At 45.6% G+C, this 21,810-nt stretch overlaps 1 protein-coding gene across 1 annotated transcript; it reads right to left on the bottom strand.

Annotated features, from left to right (window-relative positions):
• Nucleotides 1-10,238: 10,238 nt before the first annotated feature.
• Nucleotides 10,239-15,954, bottom strand: SPX (spexin hormone). Its single transcript, XM_015869248.2, has 6 exons — nt 15,544-15,954; nt 14,583-14,663; nt 14,400-14,457; nt 13,051-13,113; nt 12,266-12,349; nt 10,239-12,007 (listed from the first exon to the last, which is right to left on the bottom strand). The coding sequence occupies exons 1-6, from the start codon at nt 15,547-15,549 to the stop codon at nt 11,949-11,951; spliced, it is 351 nt and encodes a 116-aa protein (XP_015724734.2). The 5' UTR covers nt 15,550-15,954; the 3' UTR covers nt 10,239-11,948.
• Between the last annotated feature and the right edge of the window lie 5,856 nt (nt 15,955-21,810).

Below are 21,810 nucleotides of genomic sequence, written 5' to 3' on the forward strand. Positions count from 1 at the left end.
AGTTGAACAGCTGCGGATTGTGACGAGGGCCTAGCAATGGCAAGCTGTGGCATGGCTTTTCGGGTTGGGTGTGACTGTGGTACAGCTCGTGGAACCCTTGGTTGCGAAACACGTGTTGAAGGCCTTGACGCCCGAGGAGCTTAGCGGCCAAGTTTGCCATACTTTGCGTAGATCTATTCTAGGGCCAGCGCCTAAACGGATTGTGACTCCATAGCCCATGGATCCTTCTACGGCTGTGGCGCGCAATGCGCGGCTTCATCTCTCTTAAGCATGTATCGATTGGGGCCTGGGCCTATCTTCGTGACCTGAGCGTGTGTGTCGAGGACTGGAGTGTGGACAGGGCGCAAGCTATTGGTGGCTGGAATTCGTGTCTCGGATGCCCTGTGCTAGTCGTCAGCGGTTCTAACAGAGTCGGCCGTCTCAGAGCCATTCTTTTATGCTCTCTTTTTCGCGCCCCCGACCCTGTGGCGCTGCTGGACGGCCAGGCAAGAGCGGGACAGCCTCCAGAGAGCGCGAGTGCAGCAGCAGAGGTAGGCGGCAACGGGGACTGGCGGCCACCGGCCGGTGCGCGCGGGCATCTTGAGGGACCCTTTTGGCCCAGGCCGCCGTGTTGACTCACGTCTCTCGTCCTCTCCGGTAAGATTCGCTCTTCCCAAGCGTTGGTGACACCACTTTCTCTGCCTGCTCGCTATTTGGCGGCCTAGTGCTTCCGGTGAGCCGCGGTTGCCATCGGGTCCCACCATCCCGCTCTGCCACCTCGGCTTTCCATTCGAACCAACTGGTGGAAGCTTGATTGCGGAGGGTGGGGCCCAGCATTAGAGACACGTCCTCAGTCTGTTGCCCCCTCGCCGGTTTTTTCCGTCCCCCTGTGTGTTGTTATCCTTTTCCTGTCGCTACTGCTCTTGGTGAGATATTTGGGTATCTATGGTGTGCGGCGTAACGCTCATGTCCGTGCTGCACCGACGTCATCCGTGTGGTTTTTTTTCCTCGCTTCACGCTCGCGGATCCAGTTTCGGACCTTGGTACGCGGCCGAGCACGGCCAGGCTCCCCAGTGTCCGCCTTTGCAAATCCAGGGCTGCTTGCAAAGTCCTATCCATCCACCCCACCATGCAAGCCGACAAGTGACTACGAGGCAGCTGGGGTTCTCAGACCAGGCTTCATCTGGCAGTGGCACGCCGTTGCCACGAGGAGCCCCGCAGGCCCCAAGGCAGCCCGAAGCATGGCTTTTGCAGTCGCCCAGGCATTTCTGCACATCGGCCTCTCCCCTGCCCCACCGGTGGGGGCTGTACCATCTTCAGGGAGCACCCAGCCCTGCTTTTTCGCGGGCCCCTCGCGCTCCGCTGGCCCGCAGTGCAGACGAGAAGTCTTGCGCCGGGGCATCCTGTCACCTCCCCTTTCCGGGTCCTGAGGAGCCTACACGGCAGACTCGCAGCCCTGGCCCAACAAGTGTACATCCCACCTACGGCCTGCCTCCTCGTTGGCTCCTTGGACCACCCCAGCGATCGATCCTCATCACAACCTGAGGCTGGAACCAACCTGCGTGGCACAAGGCACCAGGAACTTTGTTAAGGCAGTTTCATTCGGCTCACTGGCAGAGGTGCAGCAGGGATGTTTCTGCACTTCCTGGGCCTCATACCCCCTCAGCTCTCCCTCGACCCATGCGTTTTTCGAGGTGCTATGACCGACTCGCCCACCTGCGCAACTCTCCAGCGAGCGAGCCGAGTGCTGCGTTTGGTGCGGGTCACTGCGTCTAACAGCAGGCCCCAGGTCTGAACCTGTCGCCTAAGGCGCCTTTAACACTTTCCTGCTACCCGTGGCTACCCATCGAGCCTCATCCGCCAGCCTCCACTAGACGGGATCGGAATGCTGCGTCAGAGATCAGAGAAGACCTGCATGGAGTCCCCCCGCCCACATTCAACCCTGTGGCGGTCACCAATGGAGCAGGCAGCACCCAACGAAGGGCACCCAGTATACAGCCTCTCGGTCCCAGGCGCCCTCCTGTGGGGTTGTAATCATGCCACCGTCTTAGGCCAACCTCTAGTCTGACTTTTCCGGCACCAGAGAGGCACCCAAAAGACGACACGGCGCCAGGGACAACGTGCTCCGAAGGCCATCCGCAATATGGCTAGCCACTCATACAGAAGAGTCACCCGGCGACTCCTTGGCCAGCGATGTAGAAGTCTCAACATCGAGCTGATAAGTGAGGACTTGGGGTCTCGGGGCAAGAGCCTGCTGGTGTGACCACTTCTGGGTCTGTTCGGTTGGCTAGTGGTGGATGCGCCTGCGCCACGGCTCTCGGTGCGCTCGAAGGGAAACCTTTGCGAGTTCAAATGTCCCACTTCCAATCGATTCAAATAAACTAGATCCGTAGAGACGACGGCTGCAAAAAATTATTTGTCTTGGTATTGCTATGGGGGCAGGGCAGTGGCTGTTTTGGTGTGCCTTCCCCTCAGTCCTCAACTCTTTCTTTTTCGCCTTTTATCCTCGCTGCTCCGGTTCTGGTGCGATCTGCCGCTTGCACTGTTGCAGCCCCAGACAGGGAAGCCCCGGGCTTACAGGGAGGGCAAGGGCAAAATTTCTGCACCTGGGGGAACATGCCCAGCCATGCCGCTACCGACAGCACTGGGTCTCTGCAGCGGGTGGCGATTGCGGAGCGCGAGGTTAGTTCCTCAGGGGACACCTTAGAGACTGATGCCAGCAGACGTAGCCCATTGGATTGGGTGTACCTTGCCTTGATTGGGAGCGGCGTGTTTCCTCGTGTTCTGCGCCATGAAGCGCGGGTGCCTTTAACCCTTTTTTTCTTCCGGTCAGGGGTGAAGAGTCGCGGTTCTCCCTGCTCTCCCTGCTCTTCAGCTCTGACGAGGCCTATCAGGTGGAGCACTGCGCTTGGAGCTGGGCCTCCCAGCACAAGGGCAGATCCTGGTCTGTTCTCTCTGCTCGCAAATGGTTTTCGTTCACGCGTTCGGAGGGTCTTGCAGGGGAACTGGTCCTTAGGGCCTGCAGGGCCTGCCCCGAGGGCTTGCTGGGACTTGGGCTGCAGGGGAGTGCGGGGTGGGGCCTTGCGGGTCACGGGCAGGAGGGCTCGACAGGTGAGGAAGCAGTGGCTTGTCCCCAGCCGTGGACAGGAGCCCGTCCTCCACCCATGTGTGACATTGTCCTCACAGTATCTGCATCACAGGCTGCACACGGGCCTCACTTTAGTTGTGGAGGTGTTTTTAGTTAAAATGTTACACTTCCCCTGTGACATGTGTTGGTCTGTGACTTCCTGCTGCTGTATGGTTTCAGGAGACCATCTGGGGTCAGGCCATTCGCCCAGACCCCTGGGAGGGTGAGGAGGGGCCGTTTTTTCAGTTTTGGGTGACCTGCTGGTAGGAGGGAGCTTCTGCTTGAGGAGGACCTGGGCGTACCTGGTGGACAACAGGTTGGCCATCCGAGTCGGGCACGTGTGCCCTTGTGGGCCTAAAAGACGCCAATGGCATTTCTGGGTGTATCAAAAAGAGCGTGTTTACGGGCGGCAAGGCCGATGGGGAGAGGTGATTCCTCCCCTCTACTCGGCGCGGGTGAGCCTCATCTTGTTGATACTGTGTCCAGTTCTGGGCTCCTCAGTACAAAACAAGTACGGGATCCTCTGAAAGAGTCCAGCTGAGGGCCACAACAGATTGGTGAGGGCCTGCGAGCATCTCCCTACTGAAGAAAGGCTGAGTGAACTGGTCTGTTTAAGGCCTGAAGAAAGATCCGCGACTGAGTTAGGATCTGATCGCAGGTTCAATAAATATCTGAGGCGTGGGGTCAAAGTGTGAGGGCCAGAACTCTTTTGTTCAGGGAGTGTCTGCTTAAGACACGGACCACTATGGGGATGGGAAACAGGCACGAAATGTGTGATCGGCAGTAGAAGTTCGCCAGGTTTGAAGGTATGCGAGAGACTTCTTTACACGTCGAGGGATCGGAGGCACTAGGAACATGGCTTGCCCAGCTTTGGATGGTGGGTCGGAGGGATCTCCTCGGTGCCCTGGCTGTGGGAGGACGTGTTAGTGCAATACTCCAACCTGGACGCCTGACCTGTGTGATGTGGTGGGGATCCTGCTTTGGTATGTAAGCGCAGTTGGCACTCGATTAATTCTTTCGGTGGAGGTAGCCTTCCGACACCTGCCTGAGTTCTGTGATTTTGTTGTTCTGTGATTCTGGGAGTCATGCAGGGCTGGAGACATTTCCTCAGCTCCTCCAGCTGCCAAAACCCCTGAGTTCCAATGCAATGTGGCTCTCGCCTGCACCTTATCACCCTGCACCATCTCCTGTTCCAGCTTTGCATAGGTTGTGTTCTGTCCCTGCTGGGTGGACTCATTTTCTTAGATTTCAATTCATTGTTTGAAGATTTTAAGGCAGAAGGGGACTGTAAGATCATTTCGCCCGCTCCCTTTTTATGAACTTTCATCTGCAACAGCTTGTTTGTCGGTCCTGTGGTCTTATTGGGTCCTGCAACATGCTTGATTCGCAGGACATAATCTTCATCAAGGTCGCTCAGGCCTGGCTGGGTGCGACTTCGCAGGGAGGGCCAGATGTTGCTGGGGCTCTGTCCGTTGAGATGCTGGTTTCCAGCAAGCAGTCCAGTGGTGCCTCCTGAATGGATAAAAAGTGCAGAGAGAGCGAGCAGACACGTGGGAGCCTCCAGGACTGATCTGACTCGCATCCACAGTCAATGTTAATTTGATTCGTAGACTGGTTCACACACTGGCTGTCTAATCGTTTGTGTTGAGATAACAAGGATGTGGCAATAAAACTTTAGTGAGGGATAGGTTTGAGATGATATAAAGTAATTATGAGATGTTAATTTTGCCAGTGGAGCTGATGAACTCCAAGTAGACACAGCTAGAGCAGACCAAACAGCGGGAGTCATCATTTCTTCTCCTGGCTGTAACTTACATGATTTTTAAAACTCTGGTCATTTGGGTGATGGCTTATGTTTTACAAGAACTCAGGCTTTTGTTACCCTCTTCACTGAAGACTGTGACTGGAAATTCCCCGCGAGAAGATGTCACAGGCGAGCTCTTTTCCATGCAGTGCTGGCAGATGTGCAGGAAAATTACAGCGGAAAGTGGGCTCTCAGCTGGGCCTTGTGCTGAGGCGCTAATGCACATCATTCTTGTAAACCAATTTGTCACTATGTGGTTTGGGGTGCTTTTTTCCTCCCTGTAAGTTTCCATCCTTGTCAAATTATTTGATAATCCACAGAGAGCTGGAAGACGGCAACATCACATCTGCTCAGGAGAACTTGCAGTGAATTGAGTTGATGGTGCAGCTCTCCCTGTCAGCGCGAGTGTGGGTGCCAGCACAGTGCCAGAGGCCTCCGCAGGGCAGTGCTGCCCACAGACACACCACAGCACTCCTATCCACGGGCTACCTTCCTTTCCCTGATTTTTTCAGCAGCTCTGTTACCCCCTGCCTCCTTCTTCCTACTCCCTTTGTCCTCCTCTCCAGGCCCTTCATTCTGCCTTCAATCTTCCTTTCTCTTAGCTGCTGTCCCGAGGCCTCCTTTCCCCTCTCCCTGCATCCAGACACCTTTCCTGCTATGCTGCCTTGCCCTTCAGCTCTCTGTCATGTCAATGGAGCTCAAATGTACCGCCCCTGCTCTCCCATATACTGGCTGAGGGACACCAGGCTTTTATCCTTCACTATGACCAACAAACCGGCAACTAGATAATGTCAAATGACTCCTGACAATAAGGACGAGCCACCTGGGGCCCAACTGTTGCAAGGCCTTGTACGATTGGAAGGCCAAGGCTTGCAGCGGGAGGCATTCCTACCTGTGGTTTGATTGCTCTGCAAAGGGGAGAAAATCCCCCAGAGATAGCATTGGGTTTTGATATCCCTTGGGAGGAACATGGATGTCCCAGAGGGCAGGCTAGCAGAGGGGGAGTGTGGGGAGAGCCTGCAGGACTTCCTCGTGAAGCCTAAGAATGATAGAATGATAGAATCCTTAAGGTTGGAAAAGACCTCTGAGATCATCAAGTCCAACTATCAGAGAGAAAAATGAACTTTTATTGAATAAACCTTCTTGCAGTACACGCCTGGGGCTGCGAGCCACGGCCAGAGCAACCCAATGGGGCCAATGGGAAGATGTGTCCAAGGCCGCAGTGACTGGTTTGAAACACCAATGCCAAGCACACGAGATGTGGGGTTAGGACCATGCTGGGGGTCAGGCCATTCCCAGGACCCTGGGGGGTGAGGGTTTGGGGGCAGTTTCAGATTTTTGACCTGTGGAGAGGAGCTCTGCTGAGGGGACCTGGTGCGTTTTTTCCTGGTGGACCAACAGGTTGGCCAATGAGATCGGCAGCTGTGCCCTTGTGGCCTAAAAGGCAATGGCATTCTAGGGGTGGCATTTAAAAGAGCGTGTCCAGGAGGCAGAGGAGAAAAGTAGATCGCTCCCTCTACTCGGCCCTGGTGAGGCCCATCTGGAATACTGTGTCCAGTTCTGGGCTCCCCAAGTACAAAAAAGCGGGGGATACTCTTCGGAAAGAGTTCCAGCGGAGGGCCACAAAGATGGTGAAGGGCCCTGGATTCAATCTCCCCTATGAAGAAAGGGCTGAGTGAACTGGGTCTGTTTTAGCATTGAGAAAAGGACGGCTGAGAGGGGTTCTGTCCAGGTTCAATAAATATCTGCAGGCGTGGGTACAAAGATGGTGAGGCCAGACTCTTTCAAGTAGTGTGTGGAGACAGGACAAGGGACAGACAAGAAATGGAGCATAGGAGATTCTGCTTGAATGTAATGCAACGAACTGGTCTTTACAGTAGGCGATGACGGAGCAGCTGGAAAGGCTGCCCAGGGAGTGGTGGATGCTCCATTCTCGTGGAGATATCAAGACACCCTGGGACGCTGACCTGTGTGATTGTGTTGTAGGGATCCCTGCTTTGGTAGGGAGGGTTGGACTCAGATGATTTTGGAGGGTCCCTTCCACCCCTGAGGTTCATGGTGATTTCTGTGGGGGTCTTGATTCTGGAGTACATGCGCGGCTGGAGACATTTCTCAGCTCCTCCAGCTGCCAAAACCCCTGAGTTCAGATGCAAATGTGGCTCTCGCACTGCACCTTATACCCTGCACCATCTCCGTTCCGCTTTGCCATAAGGTTGTGTTCTGTCCCTGCTGTAGGATGGGACTCATTTTCTTTAGATTTCCAATCGTTGGTTTGGAAGATTGTAAGGCAGAGGGGACTGTAAAGATCATTTCGCCCCGCTCCCTTGCTTATTGCACTTCATCTGCACGCTTTCTGTCCAGTGTGCTATGTACTGTCAACTAACATGTGCAAGGTCAATCCATCAGTGCGTCAGCCTCGGGGCTGGTACTTCCCAGGGATGGGCAAGTGTGCATGCTTTCCTTAATGGCTGGTTCCAGCAGCACACCAACCGCAACACCCACCCACCAGCACACACCACACCACCCCCCCCACAGTCGTCATCCTGAAATAAAATGAAAGGCACAGGGACACGGGGATCCAGAGATGTTGACTGATCCAAAGATAGTTTATTGTCAGTGGTTACACACACTGCTGTCTTAATTCTCTTAGATAAAATGCGTAAACTAAAATTGATTATAAAGTTATTATGAGAGATGTTAATTTTTGCCAGTGGAAGCTGATAACGTCCACGTAACACAGCTGAGAGGCAGACAAACGCGGAGTCTTCATTTCTTCTCCTGGGCTGTAACTTACATGAATTTAAACTCTTGGCATTTGGGGTGTAATGACTTATTGTATTTACAGAACTCAGGGCTTTCGTTACCCTTTGGAAGCTGTGACTGGGAAATGCCCCCACAAGATGTCACAGGCAGCTCTTTCCATGCAGTGCTTGGCAGATGTGCAGGAAAATTACAGTGGAAAGTGGGCTCTCAGCTGGGCCTTGTGCTGAGGCGCTAATGCACGTGTTGTAACCATTTGTCACTATGTGGTTTGGGGTGCTTTTTCCTCCCTGTAGTTTCCTTGTCAAGTTATAAATCCAGCTGAGAGTCGGAAGACGGCAACATCACATCTGCTCAGGAGAACTTGCAGTGATTAGCTAGAATATTTCTGCACCTGGGGGAACATGCCCAGAGCGCACGACAGCTGGGGTTTGCCAGCTGGAGCGGACCGAGGAGTCCTGCAGGACACCAGGCTGAGCCAGCAAGGAGCCCAGGCCGCCTTGGTGAGCGCTGTCCTGGGCTGCATGAAGCCGGGTGCTACCGGCAGGTGAAGGGCGGTTATCCTGCCCTCTGCTCAGCTCTGACGAGGCCACAGCTGGAGCACTGCGCCCGGAGCTGGGCTCCCCAGCACAAGGCAGACCGGGTGTTGCTCATTTTGCACGTCCATTGCAAACTGTCCTTGTCCCACCTGCCCAGGGCTTGCTGGGCTTGGTGGGATGTGGTGTCCTTGTAGGGCAGGAGGGCTCCATGTGAGGAGCAGGGCTTGTCCCCACCGTGGACAGGAGCCCGTCCTCCACCCATGTGTGATGTGTCCTCCAGTATCTGCATCACAGGCTGCACACGGCCTCTACTTTATTGTGGGAGGTGTTTTTAGTTAAAATGTTACACTTCCCCTGTGACATGTGTTGTCTGTGACTTCCTGGCTGCTGTGGGAAGGTTAACAATGTGGTCATCAGGTGATCATTCAGAAAACGCCCAAGGAATTCAAGTGAGAAGCTGGAAGCCTGCTTATATATCACACATTCTGTCAAATTATCAGCTCCCTCTGGGCAGTAGCTTTCAATGTCCAGTCCAATGCCATGTTTCATACAGCTACCAGATAGGTATTTCCATCTGCAATTTTAGTTTGTCGGGTGTATATATAGCTCCAGAGAGCAGAGGGGCAAACTTCATAAAGGCCCAGTGTGTTCTGAGTATAAAAAACAAAACAAAACAAAACTATTTTCCGGAATATGTTATCGGAATACAAAATAACACCATGTTATTGACCACTGTAGAGAAGGAAAAGGCTGAGATTCTTAACACATTCTCTACATCTGCTTTTAATAGTCAGATCAGTTTTCTCAGGGCACTTTACTGCAGAGCTGAGCAGTAAAAGAAAAGGGGCCGTCTTGTGAGCTGCAAAAGAGATTTATCTTTCCCTCTGAATGGAAAATGGAAAGTGAACAGTGAAAGTCTTCTAGGAAATAGAGTTCTTCTCAGAACCAGGTATTCAGATATGGCAACAGTCCATGGAACTGCACCACATGATGTTTAACTCCCAGTACACCACATGATGTTATGGTGCGGAATATCAATAACAAGGCTTGTAAAACTGTGACAACACCCAATCATAAAATAAAATTTCAAAAGTATTCCAAAGTCATATCTTTCCCTCACACAGCATTTGGTCAAACATATGAAGCTTCTTTTGAAAGTGGTTCGGGAAGAAGTGAATCTGTCGATGAGAAACAGACGTCTAATTTACCTGGCAGTCTTCAAATGTGTTTTAACTCCCACAGACACAAAATGGCCGAATAAATATGTTCAGATGCAGATCTCAACACAGACTTGATTCAGCCTGTTCCTTAGCAGGTAGGAAGGTCTGACCTCGGGAGGTATTTACCTACACTGCTATTCAGGGGCGGAGGAGGTTTAGATGGCCTACTTTGATCACACATTGACCTTTCAAACACTTGACAGACACCTGATGGCACAGTTCCTCCTACACGAACCATGTAGAGTAAAAGTGATTATGTGCCTGTCTGTATCTTTGGCCACATAAAATCAGTTTTAAAACTGGATTTTCATTCTTAAGGTAAACTGCTATCTACAGCCACCTCTGCTATTAGGGCCACAAGGATGATCAGGGGGCTGGAGCACCTCCCCTATAGGGACAGGCTGGAGGAGTTGGGCTTGTTCAGCCTGGAGAAGAGGGCTGTGGGGTGACCTCATTGCAGCCTTTCAGTACCTGAAGGGAACCTACACCCAAGAGGGGAGTAAACTCTTTGAAAGGGCTGACAATAGCAGGACACGGGGAAATGGTTTTAAGTTAAAAGAGTGAAGATTTAGGTTGGATGTTAGGGGGAAGTTCTTCACTAGGAGAGTGGTTAGGCCCTGGAACAGGCTGCCCAGGGAGGTTGTGGATGCCCCGTCCTTGGAGGTGTTCAAGACCAGGTTGGACGGGGCCCTGGGCAACCTGATCTAGTAAAGGTGTATGTTTGGTGGCCCTGCCAGGCAGGGAGGTTGGAACTACATGATCCTTGAGGTCCCTTCCAACCCGGGTCATTCTGTGATTCTGTGATTCTGGATCACTGAAAAATGATACCATGTGTTTGTTTCAGCATGATCGTGCTGTGGACGCATGTCAAGTGACAGTAAGTGCACAAATTCTGAGATACAGCTTAACCAAATACTCTGCCCATCCTTCTCAGAAATGCTCCTGCAGGAGCCAAAGTGACCTCTCTCATGCTTTTAAGCTGGTTGTTGTTCTGCCTTTTATCTTAGGATCAACTGTCAGCAGCAAGGCAGTTTAAATATGGTGAAATATTTCTGCCATATTGAAAAAAACATAGTTTCAAAGACAGCTCCCTCTCAAGGCAGAACTTTGGTTTTATTTATTTCATGATACCTGAAAAGAACTGTTTGAACTAGAACTAGTGAGCTTAGATCTATAGGAAGGTATACAAAAATCAGTCTATGGAGAATGTGATTGGAGTAGCTTTTGTAGGAATTTATATATAAATATAAAAATAGCTTTTCCTTTTTGTAGGAATTTAGGGATAGGTTAATTTCATGTTACTCATAAGAGGCACATTTGTACTTTTTTGTTTTAGCACTTGTACTGATCATTACTTTAGATGCACTTGAGATATTCAGAGTATGTTCGAAATAAGCAGTAATTAAATGAATGAAAAGATTCTGGTGGCCTTTAGATGAAGTACATGATGAATGCATTCTGTCACGTGGCGTACACTGCTACTGATAGGTACATCAGTGTTTGAAAATAAGCAGACAAGGAGATTTTGATTTCTCTTGTTATATTCCTCAATGCAGCGATATAAACTGTAAACAACTACAGCAAATGCCTATGGCCCCGTGATAGAAATTAATTCCTCTGTTCCTTCAGATGCATTTCTTTATGTTGAGGAGAAACAACCTTATAGCTAGTGTGTATAATAAAATTCATTATCAATGTCATGGAAAAGATCAGTGGAAAGCAGTGTTTAAAAGATAAAGTGCATGACCAAGAGTAAAGATTGAAAAAATAAAATGTAATTGCTTGGGCGCAAGGATCGTGTAGTGACTTTCAATTACATGAGAACTACAGAGGGCTTACCAGTAAGACCCCAGTGCTACGTAGATAATGTTCCATACATCCTTATCAGCATGGAATGGTAATTACCCAATTTATGTATAATTTCAGTTTCAAAATGTTAAAAAGAGGCTGACAAAGTGGTACGATGATGATGCGATTAATAATTTGCCGGTTACGATGTTTGACACTAGATATGTAACTAGTGAGCCCCCACCAGCTCCAGCAGAACCACGACTCCTGACAACAGAAGTGTCTGTATGCCACAGTCATTACTTGGTGCCCTGATCCTGTGCTGACTTACAGGGCCAGCAGTGAAGTGGTAAAGGAACCTACTTTTATCATCAATAAAAAGGCTCTAATATATAGCTGGGTGGAAGGTGGTAAAAGGTTATCCTATGACTATTGAAAAATTGACATTAATGAAGTAATTGATGGAAAGGACAATTCATTCATCCTTTCAGCTAAGATGGTACAGTGGGTTTTAAATTTTGGATGAGGCAGACAAAATTACCTAAACAAGACAGGAACTTTACAAATAATTTCTTTGGCTGAACTGGCAGATTTTAATTAGTTTGAAATCAAAATATTGCAATGAATATATATGTCAACTTTTTGGAACTTAAGTGGAGTTGAAGCACTGTTTACACAGATCATGGTTTCAGGGTAGATGGAATACAAATGTTAAAGAAATTTCAAGTATTTCACCACTTTGATAGATTATCCATCAGGTAGCCAGGGTGATCACTGTTTTCTTCTTCCACTGCAAGAGAAGACACAATGGGGAAAGATAAGTTTTAGATAAAGGAATGTTCAATCACTCCAAGTTTCCAGAATATACCCTGTGAAAATATACAACTTGATATAATACACTATGTTGGAATAATATTTAAAGACAAGTTTTTAGATTAAAGTGTTACATTCATTTACTAAAGCATACTTATAAGTACATTTACTAAATGGTACATTAAAAGTACTTATAACCTTTAAAATCTCATTTGAAAATGGAACATATATTTACCTTCTTGGGCTTTCCGTAAGGAACTAAGGAACAGTGCTGAAGCTTCAGAAAGAGATAAAGGATTTGTGTTTTGGCTGCGTGTTTCTAGGATTTAACAAAAAATAAAAAAATAAAAAAATCAGAGACACTCAGTTTGTTGTATTTGATGGAATTTCTTTATATTGCTCTTTTCCTTTTTTGGATCTACAGCTAGAGACCCAAGGAGAAATATTGTTGTCTCCTTTACGACATTATGTGCTCAGAACCAGGCTGATAAATGCCTATCACATAAGAGCATATCAATTTCTTGCTGAAGGAGGTTCTTTTAAAATCCCTCAGAAGGTAAAAAGAATGCTTTCTTTTTTTCATGCATTCCTTATTTTGCTACAAAGCTATGTCCTTTGTCTGACATGAAGCTATGTCCTTTGTCTGACATGAAATAATGTTATCTACTTTTGTGATTTTCTTCTGTTCAGGATAATTAATAATTTGATTTGATTTATTTTTCTTTCCACTGAAAACAGAAAATCGAAGGCACTGATGCTAATCCCTCTTTACACCCAATCTGTGTGGAACATCACCACTTATGGAAGCAAAGTCACACAGGTACACAAGAGAGGTGAACTGGGCACATAGTCTTGTGTTTCATATGGTTTTTGGAGTGAAGTGTATAATGAGAGGAACTTACATAATTGCTTCCTTGAATCAGCTTCCAGGAAAGCAAAATTATTTCTCCTGTTCTCACAGATTTCTCCTTTAATCTGAGCAAAGATCAATGTTACATATACCTGTGCAGGTGTACTTACCAAGCTGCATTCTGCCATACAGATCCTTTCGCTGGCTCTCATCTGAGATGAATCGACGTCCCTCTACAAGAACAGCGGGTAAGGGTGTAAACAACCTCCCAAATCTGATGTAAATTGTACCTTATGACCACTAAACTAGTCTTTTCAAAACACAAAATTGCAGCAGTAATTCTACAAGCATAAAATTGGATGCATTTCTTCCTCCTGAGGACTTTTGGAATGAGCAATAGCCCATCCTGAACCAGAACATTCCAAAATATCTTTTATTCCATGAAAGTGTTGTTCAAATGTTTCCATGCTTGTATTGTCCTGTTCTGGGAGCTGTAGTGTGGAAGAGTTTTCTTCAGTCATTCCTGACTATCCAATCAAGAACCATCAGTCTCTTTGCTGGCCTATGAAGTATTGCTTTTAAAGGAATTTTTCTACATAAACTGAAAAAGAACTAGAAGAAGGCTGGTATGCAAGCAATACTGTCCATTAGTCAGTTTGGGGAAAAAATTAAGGGGCTGATTTCTTTGCTTTCACAAATAGAGATAAATTTGATAACAACAGAATTTATTTCACACAGTGTTACACTCACTGTTCTTTGTAGTTTATATCTATATGTATTGTGCTTGTAATTGAAAGGAACCTTGCTCCCTTAACATGTACTCTGCCTGGAACTTTTGAGTCAGTTTGGAATCAAATTCTTAAAAACAGAAATGTTTTTGTTCAATGTTGTGGGTCTGCATCAGAGAACAAGATCTCTCAGACTCAAAACATTATTATGAACGCTGCTTTAACTCTGTTCTAATAACAGAAACTCAGAAGTTAATTTGCACAGCCTTAATACCACAACATTGATAAGTCTGACACCCAGTTTCTCCTTAGAAAAGGTCACTAGCGGTTTGAATACTGGCTGTAATGCAAGATGCTTGTAGTAGGAACATGCGTTATCCTATTGCTTGAGAAGATGTTTTAATTAAAGCCTGAATAATGATAAGGAATGATACGTATTGAATATGTATTAAATCTTCTTTAAGATTATTTCAGTTAAGGAAGTTGCCTTTTCAGTAGGTTTCACAATCAAGCTTCCAATGACATATATCTTCACTGCTTTCTGGCTTGCTTTTATTCTTCCAATAGCTGCCTTCTTCATTTGGATTCCTTTAAAAATTAATAATAGTACTGGCAATGTCACTGTTTCAAAGACAAGAAGAAATAACAATAAACACATCTTGGCAGGCTTCAGAACTCCTACCTCCACAGTACTGTCAGGAATTTACTGCTTGTGTAAAGCCAAACAGATCAGGAATAATCCAATGGTATAGAAAGTTACCTCCTCAAAATTTAAAGAGCTTAGGACTTACGTGCACCCTTCAGATAGAGCATAGCCTGAGGAGTCCAGTTTCTCCTTTGGAAATGAGCCTTTATGACAATAAAAGAGCAAAGAGAGACATCAGCACTGTATGACATCACTAACAAGTACAAGTATTAAACAGCACCGACCTGTGACATAGAAGCTGTGCATTCAGCCCAAGTCAGCTCTTTACCTGGGGAGCACTCCAGGACAAAGATAGGAAGGACACTGCAAGGAACAGTGCCATTGCAGATGCTGTCAGTTTACGCAGTCCCTGTGCACAGCAAAGAACCACAAAATACAGGAAAATCTTTTCAGATCTGTAAATCTTCTCAACTTCACATTTAAATGTGAGGGTATTTTCTCTTCCTTCTCTCTCCCTGTCTTGCTGCCCAACCTCACCATGATCTCTGGCTGTCTCATCTTCAATACTGTGATCTAATGGGAGGATGAATGTTAAATCAAACATTCTTTTTACTTTGTTCTTCTTAAATGTCCCATATAGGTGAGAACTGCCATTGAATCAAGCACCCTTTGTGCTTCTATTTGCAAGGATACTAGATTCTGCAGTAGTGAGAATAATGTACGGACTAGGAGGGAAGTATGATATAAAGTATATCTTGATTTTACCAAGCCTGAAGACAGAAATCAGACAATAAGCAAACATAGGGGGCTTGCCATTACAAACAAAACCAGGGAAAGCACATCACTACTTCCTCAGGAAAAGAAAGTTTTTAAACTCAACATCCTATTTGCTTCCATCCTAATTACATACGTGTCAAAAGGACTGCTTGCTGGATCCTTTGAACTTGTTTGCTGATGCAGCACATGCAAATGAAAGCACCAAGCATGAATCCTCTGTGAACAGACTGCATGCCTGCTTGTTTTGCAGAGCATCGATAACAATGATGGCCGTCAGAGAGCACCTAGCTCTGAGATTTGCAGTGTTTTATTCCATCCTATCTTTTAGATCACGTTTTGCTATTATATTTTATGCAGTGATTTCAAACTCACCGAATATAACTATGTGTATATGCCTTCTTTGTTATTTAGAAGTTAAAATTACCAACTGCAGTTCCTGAAATATTATACTCACATGAAAAATCTAAAGTTGCAAAATAAATGTTAGGCACATAACCAAGAGTTTCACTCACCTTCATACCTACTGAAGTAGCCGATCTTCAGTCTTTGTTTCTTGGAATAATGTGTCACAAGATCTCCTAAAGGTTTGGGGGTACCTTCTTAAATCTTCAGAGTGAATGTCCCCTCCCCTTCTCTGGTGGGCTGGAGAAGTCCAAAGGGATCTCTTGTCAGCTCTGTAGATGGAGAAGTAGAATGTCTAATGGCTCCTGAGGGAGACCTGTAGTCTTGCAGGAAGCGAGGGAAATGATGGAAAGACAGACACGTGTGGAGATGCACTCCATTAGCCATGTGAATACTTTCGGAATGCATCAGCATCAGCTGTGTGCGTTTGCAATACAACTACAGCTTCTTGCCAGATGATCGATAACCGTGGCCAGAAGCAGGTATTAATATGAATAATGAGTACTTACCCAGGATAAACTAACATATATTAGGTTGTTATCCATTTTGATATCTGGAAAAGGTAGTAAGTTACTCCCAGTTATAACATGCCAATACAGAGAAAAAGGTGGCATATCCCATGTTACTAGCTCGAGGGTATTCCAAGTATACACTCAGAGGATGCAGCCTCTTGTTTGCTTCCCTAACAATCTCTTGCATGTGGTTTTCTTATACACAAATGAAAATACAAAGCTGAGAAACAAAGCAAGCAAACAAAAAAAAAAAAACACCAACCCTTTGCCATCTCATGGATTCGTTGGAGTAAAAGCCAGATTGTGGGCTTGAAGAGGTCAAGTGGTGTAGCAGTTAACAGAAGAAAGGCAAGAAGTAGGAGCCAGAGAAATCATTTCTATAAGCTACTTCTAAGTGATTGTTGGACTTGCCACAGTCACGTGTAGTTAGTTGTTTTGGTCAGACAAAGAGCTCGCCCTGGTACCTAGCCGTGCTGGTTCTGTGTCTGATGTTTTTATCTTCATTGTTTTCCTTTGTAAAATGAGAGAGAGAATCAGAAGGGGAAAAGGCACAAATGGGAAGTGAGAAATTTGCTAATTAGAAAACTGAGCAATAAAAAGTTTACTGTGGAAGCTTCACAGACAGAAGCAGCTTGTTCAGTAGCAAAAATGCGAGTCAGCCCATATGTGTGAAAAATGCATGCTCATGTGTGCGCAGTCTGAATGAATATATATATATAGGCAATGTTAAGGTTTGTTAGGAGCTTTTCCCTGACATGAGGTATCTGTATTAGACTGCTCTGAAGGACATCACTACTGAAGGTACAATTGCACTCCTGCTTTTGGGGGAATTTTGCTCTGTTCTGTGCTGATTCCAGTAGAACTGGTCATCCCACCTACAGAACTCACATTAGCTGCAGCTTGCTGTGGCATAGATGCAATAAATTAAAGGGAAGTTTAGGGTTTGATCTCACACAGTTCTCATGGTGTCTGGGAACTGCCATTGTACCTCTATCCTTTAAAAAGGCCATGCCAAGGTGGACCTTTATTCAGCAGAATGTATTCTACTTGCATCTTCTTCATTGTGAAGTTTACATTTTCCTTGCTATTTTCTTCATGCTGACAGATCAGAGAATTTTCTTGATGACAGTTAACCCTTAGCCTTAGGAGAGGGTAATGCATTGCATCAATAAGACCTTTAAAAAGCACAGACTTGAAAAAGATACAGCTCCTCAAATAGTCCCTTCTGTAGCTGCTTCGGAGCTGCTCTTTGCACACAGACCAAAGATACAGAATCAGAACACACGACAGAGTCTGTGAAAGTTAACACCCAAAGTTCACTACTTCTCCGTGTAAAATATAGTGATAAAATATAGACGCAATGACTGTCTTTGTGGAAAACAACCAGAATGTATTAGGCACTGAAAATAAGCTCCCATTCTCCTGCCAGTGAAATGGGACAAGCTTACACAAGCTATGGAGGCAATTAGCTCTACTTCTCCTGTAGGAAATGAGGGTGAAGAGGAAGAGAATGGGAGATATGGAAAACAATTTAGATAACTACTACACTGTAGAAAGAAAACTTTAGCCTTTCTTTTCTTTTGACCACTTTTTGTAGTCTTGAGCTTCTTGAATTTGGTGGTGTTGGAGTCCCACTCTCTCTGCAAACATGTCTGTGTTGCCATGTTGTCGTCTACTGGTAGCAACTGCAGCTTGTTTGTCACTGCCCAGAAGACAGCAGGGAGGTCAGCTGAACAGGTCAGACTCTAAACTGGCTTACTGTAAGGTTAGGTGGCCATCATCTCAAGAGCAATTGCAGGACCTTGACAGCATCCTCTTAAATTAATCAAAACTGCTTTAATGCTGTCACGTTGGGTTTCTTAATGGTAGTAAGGTATCTAAAAGTGCAAGGTTTGTTTTCAGTCACTAGCAAGAGACAGGCTACCTTGTCTAAACACCATGCAGGACACCTACAACACCACACAGGACCTGCAAGAGACCCAAGACCTTGTGGAGAAGGAGCTGGAAGGTAGGTAGGACTCCCAAGGTACCTAAAATGTCACTAGTTGCTTGTGACTAGGAACTGAAGCAATTCTATAGTGTATCACTCAGTGGACAGAAACAGGACCTTGAAACACAGCTGGCCTCAGAGCTTACGACATTAGGAGAGAAGGACTGAATTCCCATCTGAAGATGTCTGTTTCTCTTCATTGGCTCCAGACAGAGCCTAGACAGGTGGCATTTTACACAGACCTCATCAAGTGAAATGAATCCAATCCCCAATTAAATTTCCTTAGTGATCTAACATTAGGACCTTCATAATCCTAAACCAAAAAGCGTGGAAATCAGGCATAGGCTAAAGAAAATAGATTTTCTGTTTCCTTAAATTCTTAGTGCCTTTGTTACTTTAGAGCTTTGAATCTGTTTAGTTTCACTATGAGTGAGGATTCTAAGTTGCCTAAGTATTTTAACAAAACCATTTCCCTGGAAAGAAATAAGAAATCTGTGTGCGGAACAAGGAACTCCAGATTTATCAATTCTACCTCAGTGATTAAAATTTAAAAGACACTTGTTCTCCCTTTGTAGCTTTCTTGCCACGAGCCTATGAGAAGGTGGGCATCTCACCCTTCCCAGAAATCTAACCACTTTCTGGGATGGCAGGTGGGACATTATTTACTTGCAAATTGCAACAGAAGACAATAATTTCAGGAGGAAATACACGTACACAGAGTACTTGCATTTGCCAAATAAAAAGACCCATACCCTGGATGTGCATAGGCATATATAAGCACATGCTGTTGAAAAATGAAGCAGCCTGTAATTGGGTTACGGATCATAACACACTAAATTCTACAAGACTTCGGGGTGATGAGCTGTACATGAAACACTCATTGTCAATCCTGCCATTTCTCAGCTGATTCACATAAATGAGGAAGTGGCTTTGGCATGTAATCAATACTCTAAGTGAGGGAAGTAGAGTGAAGCTCGCTGTAGCAGCATGGTCCCTTATTAGAAAGAACATAACCTATGCTTATTCTTAAAGATGATCTAAAGGGCAGAGGCTGCTTATCCTGGCACTGTAAATGATAAAAAGCCAATTTCTGGGATTGGCAGTCAGTGCTGACGTGTGTGAAAGCTGTTGCATGGTGGAGATTTACCTTTTGGGGCCAAACATACATCAGTGACCTTCATCAGGACCATGTATTTTCCTAAATCTTTCCCTAAAAATACAGGCTGCAGTCACTGTGCCTGCCTATTTTTAAACTGCTGGTAAGGACACTGGTGATCCGTTTTTTGCTTTTGAGTAAAAGGTGTAGCTGTTGTGTGGAGGTGGTCAGTGGATACATCAGCAAGTATGGTATTCTTGTAGTGTCAAGGTACAAATGGACCATTACCATGACCCTTATCCTCATTTCTTCTGTACATTCCTCCTAGTATGTTAACTCTTAAACAGTTTCACCTTACTGTCATCTGGTATGTGAACAGTATCTACTACAGCATTGCTATGGCTTGCATATACCACCCATTACATCTTAAAAGATTGAACTACTTGAGGCAGAGTCTGCAAAGTAGAAGAGAAATGAACAAATATCTGAAAGGTGCCAACATCACAAAAGGAAGTACTAGTTGTGAAGTTCGGTGACCCATAGAATAGTACAACTTTTTTTTTTTTTTTTCTAGATGGAAATGTCTGGGGCAAACACCAGGAAGAAGAGTCCAGTTGAAAAAGTTTTCTTCAGTTTGCAAGCTGGAAAAGAGATCTGACCACCTAAGCATCTGCATTTACAACGTAAGTTAGCAGAAGTTATGTGGCTCTTTAGAGCAGCATATACTATCAAACTCATCGCACAGAACATGCCTTTCTGTAGTGACAGAAGCACCAAAGGCCGAGGAGTCATTTGACCTTTTCTTCCATCACCATAAACTTGTCAAAAAGCATTCTTGTCTTGGTCAAGAAGTTACCTATAGGGCTACCAACTGTAGTAAGCATTACGCATGTAGTCGTCTGCTCTTGGCTGGGCAGTATGTTTGTCACACAGTCTCACCCATGAAGCTGGACAAGAAATAGAAATACTATCACTGGGCAGCTGGATGCCAACATTTTGCTGTAAGCTGTGGATGGAACAGTGGAGGTTACACTGAGAACCTGAGTGATAACTGGGTGATCAGGAGTCAAGAGATGGAAGCAGTCTGCTCCGCATTCTTGACATAGTGCCTAAACTATACAAGCTCCATCCATAAAATGTGCAGTCTCTTTCCTTACCCATGAATACCAGGAGGGGTGGATACTTATATTTATATACAAAGCGTATAACTTATGTGGAGAAAAATGTTTAAGACTGAGTGGAAAACCTCGGAGCATTTTCAAGAGAAGCCTAGTAACTTAGGATCTCTCTATAATAGCACTTGCAAAACTCCTAAAATGTTGGTCCTCAATATTTTCTCACACTTAACTCTTGTATAATATGTTGGTGTGACTATTAGGAGAGTACACATTAGGGTCTAATTAAACATCAGATCCTATGAGTGGAACACTTGTATCTGTACCCCTGTTTTTGATTCCATCTTTCTCATTATAGATTACGAAGTCAATAGGCAAGGACTTTTGGCCCCTGTGCCTGCTCAGTGCCTACTCTGGTAGCTGTACACTGCATGGGTATCATCATCACCTGGAGGAACTTCTTGGGAACAGGCATCTTGTTCCTGGCAAGAAGACGTGAGTGCTGTTTTAATGGGGGAAGTCTCCTCTTCAAACTGGGGAGTTAAAAAACTTCCTGTACACATAATAAATCGCTCACAGATAAAAGAAATATGAGGCCTCAGCTGGATTGACTAGCTCTTTGAGATGTCACCTCTGTATTAGAATCAGCTTTACTCCTGGAAAAAAAGTGTGCCTAGTCACAGTACTCAGCCACCTGCTAATCAAACCAGAACTGATTGCACCAACACCTGATCTCTGGCAACACTACTAGATGACAGTGCCTACTTCTTTTATTTAACATTTTTCCACAAAACAGAGAAATGTCAGTGCATTTCCACATTTGGAATTTCATCACAAAGCGAGATCAATGTTAGTTTTCTCCAGGTGTGCCAAAGTAGCTTGGTGTAGACTGGAAGGTGCCATTTCTCCAAGGACATGGAGAAGCCTGGTGGGGTGCGTGGTTAGCATTTATGTGACAAGCAGTACGTTCTCTCAAAAGCATTGTGTTAACCTGTTCTATTTCTTGTTATAAAACATATACTTAAGGATCCACAGTGTTAAAAATCAAATCTTGATTGAGAATATAATGCTGAAAAGAGGAGCGAGCTAGCAGTCTTTATTGCAAAACTTGTTTGCTCACAGAACCAAGGGCAGATCGGATGGCAACAGAGACTCATACATTTCACCTTCTGCATTCCTTTAAAAACTAAGAAGAGCTATGAGTTTTTATGTGACTTTTGTATTCTCTGCTCAGTTTCTGTACAGGAGAAACTAGGTGAGATCTGCTGCCTGAAAGCTTACAGCACTGAGAAAAAATAAGAAAGCTGCTCATTGAAGTGAGAAACATCTTGGGTACCTTAGATCCTACAAAGCAATAAACTGCCATTATTTTCCTTGTAAAAGTCAAAGTACTAGGACAGTAAAACCAAGTATATTATAAATCTGGGTAACTCACTTAGCAGGTGCAAAGGAAAGCACATAAGAGAGCAAAAAAGTTGCATGCTGACATTTTATTTGTGCCTCATTGCAACTTGTTGCCCCATTGGCCAGACAGCTGAGTGGCAGACAGCAGCAGGTGCACCTCGTAAAGGTGATTTTCCAGCAGATGAACCCTCTCTGCCTGTTTATCACTACCAAGGTTCCTTCATTTAAGTCCTAGTCAGAGAAGCAGCTAAAACTGGTTT

Source organism: Coturnix japonica, chromosome 1 (genome assembly GCF_001577835.2).
Source record: "Coturnix japonica isolate 7356 chromosome 1, Coturnix japonica 2.1, whole genome shotgun sequence".
In the NCBI taxonomy this organism is placed as follows: domain Eukaryota; kingdom Metazoa; phylum Chordata; class Aves; order Galliformes; family Phasianidae; genus Coturnix; species Coturnix japonica.